Source organism: Nerophis lumbriciformis, linkage group LG11 (genome assembly GCF_033978685.3).
Source record: "Nerophis lumbriciformis linkage group LG11, RoL_Nlum_v2.1, whole genome shotgun sequence".
Taxonomy (NCBI): domain Eukaryota; kingdom Metazoa; phylum Chordata; class Actinopteri; order Syngnathiformes; family Syngnathidae; genus Nerophis; species Nerophis lumbriciformis.
In genome coordinates, this window is record NC_084558.2 from 41,825,828 (window position 1) to 41,838,327 (window position 12,500).

The window sequence follows — 12,500 nt, forward strand, 5'->3', positions numbered from 1 at the left end:
TAATTTTATGATTTTTTTCTAAATGTAAAACACTTTCTTGTGGTCTACATAACATGTGATGGTGGTTCTTTGGTCAAAATGTTGCATAGATGATGTTTTACAGATCATCTTCAAGCCGCTTTCTGACAGTCGCTGCAGGATGTGCCGTTTTGTGGGCGGTCTTATTTACGTGGCTCACCTTCGACAGGGTCTTCTCCCTGTCATCTTTGTTGTAGCGGTGTAGCGTGCAAGGACGGGAGTGGTAAAGTGTCAAAAGATGGAGCTAACTGTTTTAATGACGTTCTGACTTTACTGAAATCAATAATGGAGCAGCATCTCCTCATCCGGAAACAACCACACCGGAAATGTGTCCCGTGGAAAAGCTGTCCGACTGGAACTCTAATAACTGAAGATCCTCGAGTGAATAATGTAAACTCACTACACCGGTATGTTTTAGCGCTTTCATGGCGAGTTTACTGACAGATATAAGTAAGAACTTTACACTCCTTTATATTAGAAATGGCAACAGCGGAGGATGAATGTCCCATAACAAGAAGATAGAGAAAAAGAAGAAGCTTATCAACGACAGCGTGCAATTTTTCAGGATTTATGCAGATCCCAAATACAGATTAGCAGGTACCACAAGGTAGGAAAAGTTGCTTTTGCATTATATTGCGAAACAAAACGCCAGATAATATGTCTTACCTTATACACACATCATAATAATACTCGTATGTTTAATGCGCCAACAATCCTTCAAGCGGTGCGGCTTCATAGCTTACAGAGAACAGTTCTGCTTGTTGTTGTTGTTGTTTTAGCTTGTTAATTAAAAAAAAAGTTGATCCGTCCTTGTTATGATTGTTTGATATACAGTACTGTATAGCACTTTATATTGTGTTCAAAGTGTACAAACCTTAGCTAAAATATGGACTTTTTCAGTCTGTGTGTGTGCTCTTGGAAGAGGTGCCGATGAACGAGAGGTAGCCTTCTCCGCCGCTGTGAAATAAGTCCGCTTTGGCATCTTTTTCAAGAAAAGTCTGTTCTCATCACATTTAAAAATGTGCTGTGGTCCGGCTTCCTCAATCTCTTCAGTACGACAAAGCAATCAATTTGGCTGCCAGCCAGACCCAAAATGAATGAATGATGCGTTCGTACACAGAGACATGGTTCACACACAGAGGCATATTTGACGCAATCAAAACGTTTGTAAACCGAAAAGTTCACAAATAGAGGGGTTCGTCAATCGAGGTTCCACTGTAAAAAGGAACCATGCAGATTTCTCCACAATGGCAATGAAAACGTTGTTGCCAATCCTAACTAGGGATGTCCGATAATATCGGACTGCCGATATTATCGGCCGATAAATGCTTTAAAATGTAATATCGGGAATTATTGGTATTGGTTTCAAAATTATCGGTATCGGTCTCAAAAAGTAAAATGTATGACTTTTTAAAACGCCGCTGTGTACACGGATGTAGGGAGAAGTACAGAGCGCCAATAAACCTTAAAGGCACTTCCTTTACGTGCCGGCCCAATCACATAATATCTACGGCTTTTCACACACACAAGTGACTGCCATGCATACTTGGTCAACAGCCATACAGGTCACACTGAGGGTGGCCGTATAAACAACTTTAACACTGTTACAAATACGCGCCACACTGTGAACCCACACCAAACAAGAATGACAAACACATTTCGGGAGAACATCCGCACCGTAACACAACATAAGCACAACAGAACAAATACCCAGAACCCCTTGCAGCACTAACTCTTTCGGGACGCTACAATATAATCCCCCACCCAACCCTGCCCACCTCAACCTCCTCATGCTCTCTCAGGGAGATCATGTCCCAAAGTCCAAGCTGCTGTTTTGAGGCATGTTAAAAAAAATTATGCACTTTGTGACTTCAATAATAAATATGGCAGTGCCATGTTGGCATTTTTTTCCATAACTTGAGTTGATTTATTTTGGAAAACCTTGTTACATTGTTTAATGCATCCACCGGGGCATCACAACAAATTTAGGCATAATAATGTGTTAATTCTACGACTGTATATATTGTTATCGGTAATTAAGAGTTGGACAATATCGGATATCGGCAAAAAAGCCATTATCGGACATCTCTAATCCTAACCATTTACTTGTGTGAGACTGGACAGCAAGAAGATGGTCATCACACACATCAAAACGTGCTATTATCATCTTTCAGAAAAAAAAACCCTCCAGGCTTGCTTAGATGGTCAGTCATGGAAGTATTTTTGTGTGTTTCGTACAGTGTTTTCTTCAGTTATTTTGCTTTTCTTTGTTTTATAAATTAGTACATAACCATAGCATTAGGTTGCAATTAACTTGCAATGAATGTTGCACTTTGCACAGGCAGAGCAGTCCATTCCTAAGGAAGCCTTTATCTTCATGATGAAGGACAACAAAGTTCTGCAGAAGCTGTGCCTCCAGAGCTGCTCGTACTGGCTGACAGACCACGACCTGCTCCCGATTCTCAGCCAGAACCAGCGTCTTCTCAGCGTGAACATGGCCGGGTGTGTCGGTCTGACTCGCCACTCCCTGGCGGCGTTGTCTTTGACCTGCTGCGCACACCTGAGCCACCTCGCCCTGGCGGACTGCAGCTTCGTGGACGGCGTGTCCCTGCGCAGCTTGGCCGACCACTGTGGAGAGCTGCGCTCCGTCAACCTCGCCGGGTGCCGCCAGCTAAAAGACGACGCCATCTGCTACCTGGCCAAGAAGTGTGCAAAGTTAACCTTTCTTTCTTTGGCGCTCAATGGAAATATCACAGACGAGTCTGTGGAGGAGGTGGCCAAGAACTGCAGGAGCCTCGAGCATCTGGACTTGAATTGTTGCCTGCTTGTCAGTAACCAGTCCATCAGGTATCACATCTTTGTTTTCTTAGCATTACACTTTCATTATATCATTTAAATCAGGGGTGTCCAAGGCGGGCTAAATGTGGCCCGCCGAGTCATTTTTTTTGCCCCGCCAAAGGGTGGGAACTTTATTATTTACATTTAGGCTATTTGTGTTTCGCGCTTAAAATTAGGGTCCCGCCAAACTGATTTTAATATCAGATATCGGTACGATATCAGCAAAAAAATCTGATTGCATGTAAAATGTCCATTATAAACACTTTGATACAAGCAGTCCTGCAGTGCGTTTACTTGTGCAAAGGCGTACAGCCAGTCAACATCTAAATTTCCTCCAATAAATGCACAAGAATGCTCTTTTATTCTATTTTAGTCAAGTCATTTAGAAAAGGTAAACATGGCTGCTAGGAGCTAGCAGCTACTCCACAGCTAAGCACACAAGCATAGAGAATTTTGTTGTGATGCCCCGCTGGATGCATTAAACAAGGTTTTCCAAAATAAATCAACTCAAGTTATGGAAAAAAAATGCCAACATGGCACTGCCATATTTATTATTGAAGTCACAAAGTGCATTATTTTTTTTTAACATGTCTCAAAACAGCAGCTTGGAATTTGGGACATGCGCTCCCTGAGAGAGCATGAGGAGGTTGAGGTGGGGGGGTAGGAGGTAGTGGGGGGTGTATATTGTAGCGTCCCGGAAGAGTTAGTGCTGCAAGGGGTTCTGGGTATTTGTTCTGTTGTGTTTATGTTGTGTTACGGTGCGGATGTTCTCCCAAAATGTGTTTGTCATTCTTGTTTGGTGTGGGTTCACAGTGTGGCGCACATTTGTAACAGTTTTAAAGTTGTTTATACGGCCACCCTCAGTGTGACCTGTATGGCTGGTGACCAAGTATGCTGGGTATTCACTTGTGTGTGTGTGAAAAGCCGTAGATATTATGTGATTGGGCCGGCACGCAAAGGCAGTGCCTTTAAGGTTTACTGGCGCTCTGTACTTCTCCCTACGTCCGTGTTTTAAAAAGTCATACATTTTACTTTTTGAAACCGATACCGATAATTTTGAAACCGATACCGATAATTTCCGATATTACATTTTAAAGCATTTATTGGCCGATAATATCGGACATTCTTAATTGTGACATTTGCTACTCCAAATAATGGCAGGGGATGCTTGTACCTCCAATTTTGGCTTGCATTTTTTAAAGCATAACAATTAGCCGAAAGACAGCTCTTATCTCAAAACGCTCTTAAGTTGAGGTACCACAGTATTACTGAAGCAATGGTTTGGGGAGCATTGATCTCATGCAGGCTGCGTTTACAGGACCCTTGGAGAATATTGCCCCAAGCTACAGTCCTTGAAGGTGAAACACTGCCACCAGGTGACGGAGTCCAGCCTGGAGCCTCTACGCAAGCGCAACGTGCTCATCGATCTCCAGCCGCTACCGGAGAGTGCACGGCTGTCGCACGTGCTGCGATACACTCCTTTTGTCAATTTACAGGTATAAAGACATGTATAGACATCTAATTGTTAAAAAAATGACATTTTAGAAGTGTTGATCACAAGCAAAGAATGTTTTAGGATAGGACTGCAACTAACCATTATTTTGATAGTCGATTAGTCAACACTATCTTAATGATTAGTACACATATTCAATTACTTTAATTTTCCATCGACTTTTAAATGGAGCTGAAATTATTTTTAGGCATGTGCTTATGAACAACAAAGACGACTAATTAATTCATAAATATTTATTTTACTGTAACTGTGCTGCTGATTCAGCTGTTCCAAAATTAAAATGACTAATAAAATGTTGTCCATTTAAAAGAAAGGAAAGGCAAAGTGTTAAAAAAAAAACTAATTAACTTTGTTTTTGTATTTAAAAAAACAGTTAAAAATAGCAGTAAAGAAAACAAACAACAAAACACAAAATCTAACTTTCCTCTAAAAGAAAAGCATTTTGTGATGTTTAAAAAGCTGGACACTAGTATATTGACTATTGATGAACTTTTGGCAGTTTTAGCACTCTAATAGACTCAATGTGAAGAATTCTATATTTGATTAATTATTAAAAATGTTGGCTATTTAATAGATTGTATGTTTAATCTTATGATACCTCCGCATTAGTGCCTGTCGGTGTGTGTGTGTAATTTCTTTAATTTTCCATCGACTTTTAAATGGAGCTGAAGTTATTTTAGGCATGTGCTTATGTACAGCAAAGCAGACTAATTAATTTATAAATATTTATTTTACTGTAACTGTGCTGCTGATTCAGCTGTTCCAAAATTAAAATGACTAATAAAATGTTGTCCATTTAAAAGAAAGGAAAGGCAAAGTGTTAAACAAAACAAATTAACTTTGATTTTGTATTTAAAAAAAACAGTTAAAAATAGCAGCAAAGAAAACAAACAACAAAACACAAAATCTAACTTCTTCTAAAAGAAAAGCATTTTGTGATGTTTAAAAAGCTGGACACTAGTATGACTATTGATGAACTTTTGGCAGTTTTAGCACTCTAAAAGACTCAATGTGAATAATTCTATATTGGATTAATTCTTAAAAATGTTGGCTATTTAATAGATTGTATGTTTAATCTTATGATACCTCCGCATTGGTGTCTGTCGGTGTGTGTGTGTTTTTTACGGCATTGCAAATTTGACGCTGCTTTAGAAAGTACTTGAATTGATGGAGACAAAGTTTAGCTGGCTGACTTTGGCTAAAATTATTATTAAAGTTATTTTTCACACTACTTTGTTTCACACTTGTTAGCTAGCCAGCAAGGCACAAGACCAGCTAACACTCTTACCTAGGGATGATGTTCGAAACCGGTTCTCCCGGTTGTTTGATAAGAAAAGAACCGATTCCATGGACTCTAATCCCTGTTTGAAAACCGGGTCCCGTTATCGAGGCCACTATAGTAAAGAAAAAGAGTTGGTTCTTTATTCGAATCCCTGGGAACGAATCCCTTTTTTTTTTACTAGGAAATGCCCTGTGTCACGTACCAGGAAATGAAGTAGCTCAGTCATTAGGCGGCAGATACAGAAAGCAGCAACAACAATGGACCGGAAAAAACGCCTTAATGCATGGCTTCATTTTACAAAAAATTACGACGAGGAAACGGCTATCTGCAATTATTGCCAGGCTTCGCTCTCATGTAAGGGGGGGAAGTAAAACAAGCATGTGGAAACATGTTCAGGCTGCACATAACCTGAAGGTTGGAGAAAGGTGTCGTGGAGAAGCAGCGACGAAGCACACCCCTCTTCAACCTGCAGCGCCAATTCCAGTGATAGTGCTGGTGAGTAACTAACGTTAACTGTTGCCGGTTAATTTCCATATTTGCTCACTCGTAGCCTTTAGGCAAAAATAATGTTACCTCGTATGTCAATCCAGGATTGCAGTAATGTTAGCTAGACTAACGTTACCTAAAGGGGAACATTATCACAATTTCAGAAGGGTTAAAACCATTAAAAATCAGTTCCCAGTGGCTTACTATATTTTTCGAAGTTTTTTTCAAAATTTTACCCATCACGCAATATCCCTAAAAAAAAGCTTCAAAGTGCCTGATTTTAACCATCGTTATATACACCCGTCCATTTTCCTGTGACGTCACATAGTGAAGCCAACACAAACAAACATGGCGGAAAGAACAGCAAGCTATAGCGACATCAGCTCGGATTCAAACTCGGATTTCAGCGGCTTAAGCGATGCAACAGATTACGAATGTATTGAAACGGATGGTTGTAGTGTGGAGGCAGGTAGCGAAAACGAAATTGAAGAAGAAACTGAAGCTATTGAGCCATATCGGTTTGAACCGTATGCAAGCGAAACCGACGAAAACGACACGACAGCCAGCGACACGGGAGAAAGCGAGGACGAATTCGGCGATCGCCTTCTAACCAACGATTGGTATGTGTTTGTTTGGCATTAAAGGAAACTAACAACTATGAACTAGGTTTACAGCATATGAAATACATTTGGCAACAACATGCACTTTGAGAGTGCAGACAGCCCAATTTTCATCAATTAATATATTCTGTAGACATACCCTCATCCGCGCTCTTTTCCTGAAAGCTGATCTGTCCAGTTTTGGAGTTGATGTCAGCAGGCCAGGGAAGCTAGGGTCGATATTCTTCTCTTGATCATCTTCGGTGGCATAAGGGACGGTGTGAGCCAAGACATCCAGGGGGTTTAGCTCGCTCGTCTGCGGGAACAAACTGCCGCCATTGCTTGCCGTGCTACCGAGATCCTTTGTCCCTGAATTGCTCACACACTCCGGCAGATTCAATGGGGGTCTGGCGGCAGATTTCTTTGACTTTATCGTTGGAAATGCATCTGCTTTGAGTGTCGCAGGATATCCACACATTCTTGCCATCTCTGTCGTAGCATAGCTTTCGTCGGTAAAGTGTGCGGAACAAACGTCCAATTTCTTGCCACTTTCGCATCTTTGGGCCACTGGTGCAACTTGAATCCGTCCCTGTTCGTGTTGTTACACCCTCCGACAACACACCGACGAGGCATGATGTCTCCAAGGTACGGAAAACAGTCGAAAAAACGGAAAATAACAGAGCTGATTTGACTCGGTGTTTGAGAAAATGGCGGATTGCTTCCCAATGTGACGCCACATTGTGACGTCATCGCTCCGAGAGCGAATATTAGAAAGACGTTTAATTCGCCAAAATTCACCCATTTAGAGTTCGGAAATCGGTTAAAAAAATAGATGGTGATGATCACCCAACCATGCAAATTTTGCATTTCCTTTGGAAATCGAGGTCCCAGAGTCTGGAGGAAGACAGGAGAGGCACAGGGTCCACGTTGCCTGAAGTCTAGTGTAAAGTTTCCACCATCAGTGATGGTTTGGGGTGCCATGTCATCTGCTGGTGTCGGTCCACTCTGTTTCCTGAGATCCAGGGTCAACGCAGCCGTCTACCAGCAAGTTTTAGAGCACTTCATGCTTCCTGCTGCTGACCTGCTCTATGGAGATGGAGATTTCAAGTTCCAACAGGACTTGGCGCCTGCACACAGCGCAAAATCTACCCGTGCCTGGTTTACGGACCATGGTATTTCTGTTCTAAATTGGCCCGCCAACTCCCCTGACCTTAGCCCCATAGAAAATCTGTGGGGTATTGTGAAAAGGAAGATGCAGAATGCCAGACCCAAAAACGCAGAAGAGTTGAAGGCCACTATCAGAGCAACCTGGGCTCTCATAACACCTGAGCAGTGCCAGAAACTCATCGACTCCATGCCACGCCGCATTAACGCAGTAATTGAGGCAAAAGGAGCTCCAACCAAGTATTGAGTATTGTACATGCTCATATTTTTCATTTTCATACTTTTCAGTTGGCCAACATTTCTAAAAATCCCTTTTTTGTATTAGCCTTAAGTAATATTCTCATTTTGTGACACACAGAATTTTGGATTTTCATTTGTTGCCACTTCAAATCATCAAAATTAAATGAAATAAACATTTGAATGCATCAGTCTGTGTGCAATGAATAAATATAATGTACAAGTTACACCTTTTGAATGCAATTACTGAAATAAATCAAGTTTTTCAAAATATTCTAATTTACTGGCTTTTACCTGTAGATGTAAACATTAATGAGACAACAATGAACATTTTTCAACAAGTGAACCCACTTGAAAATGATGGCAACTATGGAATAGACATTTTCACTTCAATTCTGCACTTTATTCAGTGAACATGGGAATTATAAGGTTTGTTAAAATGTTTTCTTCACTTGTGCAGTGTATTCTGCAAATTAACATTTTGTTTAAACATTTTGTAAAAAATAAATAAATAAGGAACCTGTTATACGGACCTGTATGAAGTTGCCCACATTACTATTGCAAATATCAAAATAACACTTCAGTGCCCCTACCAAAAATCTCCCGGGGCAACCATACTACCGAATTTCTCCCGATTTTCACCCGGACAACAATATTAAGGGCGTGCCGTCATGGCACTGCTTTTAGCGTCCTCTACAACCTGTCGACGCGTCCGCTTTTTCACCATACAAACAGCGTACCGGCCCAGACACATGTACTGTATTTTTCGGATTATAAATCGCAGTTTTTTTCATAGTTTGGCCGGGGGTGCGACTTATACTCAGGAGCGACTTATGTATGAAATTATTAACACATTAGCATAAAATATCAAATAATATTATTTATCTCATTCACGTAAGAGACTAGACGTGTAAGATTTCATGGGATTTAGCGATTAGGAGTGACAGATTGTTTGGTAAACGTATAGCATGTTCTATATGTTATAGTTATTTGAATGACTCTTACCATAATATGTTACGTTAACATACCAGGCACGTTCTCAGTTGCGTCATATAACGTACACTTATTCAGCCTGTTGTTCACTATTCTTTATTTATTTTAAATTGCCTTTCAAATGTCTATTCTTGCTGTTGGCTTTTATCAAATAAATGTCTCCAAAAAATGCGACTTATACTCCAGTGCGACTTATATACGTTTTTGTCCTTCTTTATTATGCATTTTCGGCCGGTAAATGGTAAATGGGTTATACTTGTATAGCGCTTTTCTACCTTCAAGGTACTCAAAGCGCTTTGACACTATTTCCACATTAACCCATTCACACACACATTCACACACTGATAGTGGGAGCTGCCATGCAAGGCTCTAACCACGACCCATTAGGAGCAAGTGTGAAGTGTCTTGCTCAAGGACACAACGGACGTGACAAGGTTGGTAGAAGGTGGGGATTGAACCAGGAACCCTCAGGTTGCTGGCACGGCCACTCTCCCATCAGCGCCACGCCAGTGCGACTTATACTCCGAAAAATACGGTAGTCCTGGGTTCAGTCCCGGGCTCGGGATCTTTTCTGTGTGGAGTTTGCATGTTCTCCCCGTGACTGCGTGGGTTCCCTCCGGGTATTCCGGCTTCCTCCCACCTCCAAAGACATGCACCTGGGGATAGGTTGATTGGCAACACTAAATTGGCCCTAGTGTGTGAATGTGAGTGTGAATGTTGTCTGTCTATCTATTTTGGCCCTGTGATGAGGTGGTGACTTGTCCAGGGTGTAGTTCCTTCCGCCCCAATGCAGCTGAGATACGCTCCAGCACCTCCCGCGACCCCAAAAAAGGGACAAGCGATAGAAAATGGATGGATGCATGGATGTTTACTGCGATGAGGTGGAGACTTGTCCAGGGTGTACCCCGCCTTCCGCCCGATTGTAGCTGAGATAGGTTCCAGCGCCCCCCGCGACCCCGAAGGGAATAAGCGGTAGAAAAAGAATGGATGGATGGGCATGGATGTTTACATTTATTTTGACGGCACATTTTATATTCTTGCCAAACTGTCTTTTAACATATACTTGTTTGGACAGCTAAAATGTAAACAAATAAGCTGAACATATGCCTTGTATGACACCTGGCTTAAGTTTATTGCACAAACCCCTTACCATTGCAAATATTAAAACAACACTGCCATTGGTTTGTGCTGTAAAAAAAAAAGTGTTTGTGCTGTTAAGTTTGTTGTTATTCCAAAATAGATTTTCTGACTGGTGATGTCATCCAGCCCCCCCACCTCCTCAAAATCTTCCCACACTTGTCCCAATTGTTTGTGCTGAATATTTTTTGGGTCCAAAATTATAGTTTAAGTTAATGTGTTAATATTTACACCTAGCCCCAAACCTAAATACAATAATCACAAACAAAAACATTGTGTATCACAAACGTTTGGGGAGATTTTGACAAAGTGTGTGTGATAATGGGGGCTGGATGACATTACTAGTCAGAACATGTATTTTAAAATAACTTAAAAACCTCAACGGTAGAAACATAAATGTTCACAGCACAAACATATTGCAGTGTTATTTTGATATTTGCAATAATAAAGTGGGCAACTTCATACAGGTCTGTATAACAGGTTCCTTATTTATTTATTTTTTACAAAATGTTAATTTGCAGAATACACTGCACAAGTGAAGAAAACATTTTAACAAACCTTATAATTCCCATGTTCACTGAATAAAGTGCAGAATTGAAGTGAAAATGTCTATTCCATAGTTGCCATCATTTTCAAGTGGGTTCACTTGTTGAAAAATGTTCATTGTTGTCTCATTAATGTTTACATCTATGTCTGGAATTACACACCGACAAGTATTGAAAGCATATGAATAATAAGACATAAGGAACCTTTCTGAGCCAAAAAAGGTTGTTTTCAACACACTGTTGAAAATAATAATCACAATGTTTCTATGTGAAATTGATTGAATATTCCAATTAATATATTTGTGTGCAGAGAAGTTCCATGAATCCAGAGGTTGTTTATTCCCTCTTTGTTGAAATGGTCATGCAGCTGCGTGGTGACTCTGAAATAAGAATGTAACGATCAGATCACATGAAAACAGCTAAGACAATATAAGTCATACAGGGCAGGGCCGGCCCGTGGCATAGGCCGTATAGGCAAATGCTAAGGGCGCCGTCCATCAGGGGGCGCCACGCCAGTGCCACAAATGTTGGAGAGAAAAAAAGAAAAGAAAAAAAAAGTTGGTACTATTATTTCTAAATACAAAAAATAATCCCACGTTAATTAAAATGCAAAGTAAAGCCTATTTAATAGAAATATTATTTGTTACAACATTACGCCCCCTCACCCCCTCCCTCTCCCCCCTCACGGTGCGCCTCCTCCCTTCCCGTATCATGACTCTTTTTGGACGTCACCACATCAAAAAATCAACACAAGATGTCAAAACGGCCAAAACTGTCAGGTGCCCAGGGAAGAAAAATGAGAAAAGAAGAGGAGGAGAAACGAGAAAAGACAGAGGTAGCAGGTAGGTGAGCCGAACATGAAATTATTTGTCTGTTACAGAATGTGATAGTAACCTGGCTTTTTAGCATTAAGCTAATGTCACATGATTCGGCAATTGCTAATCAATAAATAGCTAGTTCTGTTTTAACGTCGGGTTAATATTGTGGAGGGGGCTAAATTGTTATGGAAAATAATAATGTAACGTTAGGTAATTACAGTACTCCCACCTTACATTTTTAAGGGACATTTGTATTAGATCTTTTAAGCAGCTGTTTTTTGTTTACATTGTTATTGCCTTCTGGTTAGCTATGTTTGCCCTGCAGGTAATAGTCACTTGTCCACCCCTTTATATATTAGGTATAGTTGTAAGTAAAAAAAAAAAGGTCAAAGACAAAGCTATTCGGTTTCTTGTGAGTATATACACTTCACTGCCGATGTGGGGGGGCGCCACCTAAAATCTTGCCTAGGGCGCCAGATTGGTTAGGGCCGGGCCTGATACAGGGAAATGCATTTTTAGACAATATGATTAGCCTGAGCGGCTAGGGGACACCAAAATATGGATTAGAAAAGACAGATTGAAAATAATAATACAACATTTTTTTTCTCCAGCGAACCGGATGTTGGGCTTTGGCAAGCAGTAACCGGCCCGCGGGCCGTAGTTTGGGGACCCCTTATCAAGTCGATAGAAAAGTGCTAAATAAATGTAATCCATTATCATTAGTATTTGATCAGCTACTGACGTACCACGACGTGACTCACATTTCGACATGTTACCATTGTAGCTCACTACAATGCCATGTCGCCTTACATTTCGTGTGATTCTACAATCATTTAGAAATAAATAATGTCTAATTACCTTTTCCTCCTC

The 12,500-nt window shown here is 40.8% G+C and overlaps 1 protein-coding gene across 2 annotated transcripts in view; it reads left to right on the forward strand.

The window, feature by feature from the left end:
* The window catches only part of fbxl15 (F-box and leucine-rich repeat protein 15), an 8,441-nt gene extending 2,065 nt beyond the window's left edge, over positions 1 to 6,376 (forward strand). For both annotated transcript variants that reach the window (XM_072914140.1, XM_072914139.1), the window contains exons 3-5: positions 2,360 to 2,865; positions 4,175 to 4,352; positions 6,048 to 6,376. In XM_072914140.1, the coding sequence (XP_072770241.1) occupies positions 2,360 to 2,865; positions 4,175 to 4,352; positions 6,048 to 6,158 (795 nt within the window). In that variant the 3' untranslated portion in view covers positions 6,159 to 6,376. The remainder of the gene's footprint in view (positions 1 to 2,359; positions 2,866 to 4,174; positions 4,353 to 6,047) is intronic.
* The last annotated feature ends 6,124 nt before the right edge of the window (positions 6,377 to 12,500 follow it).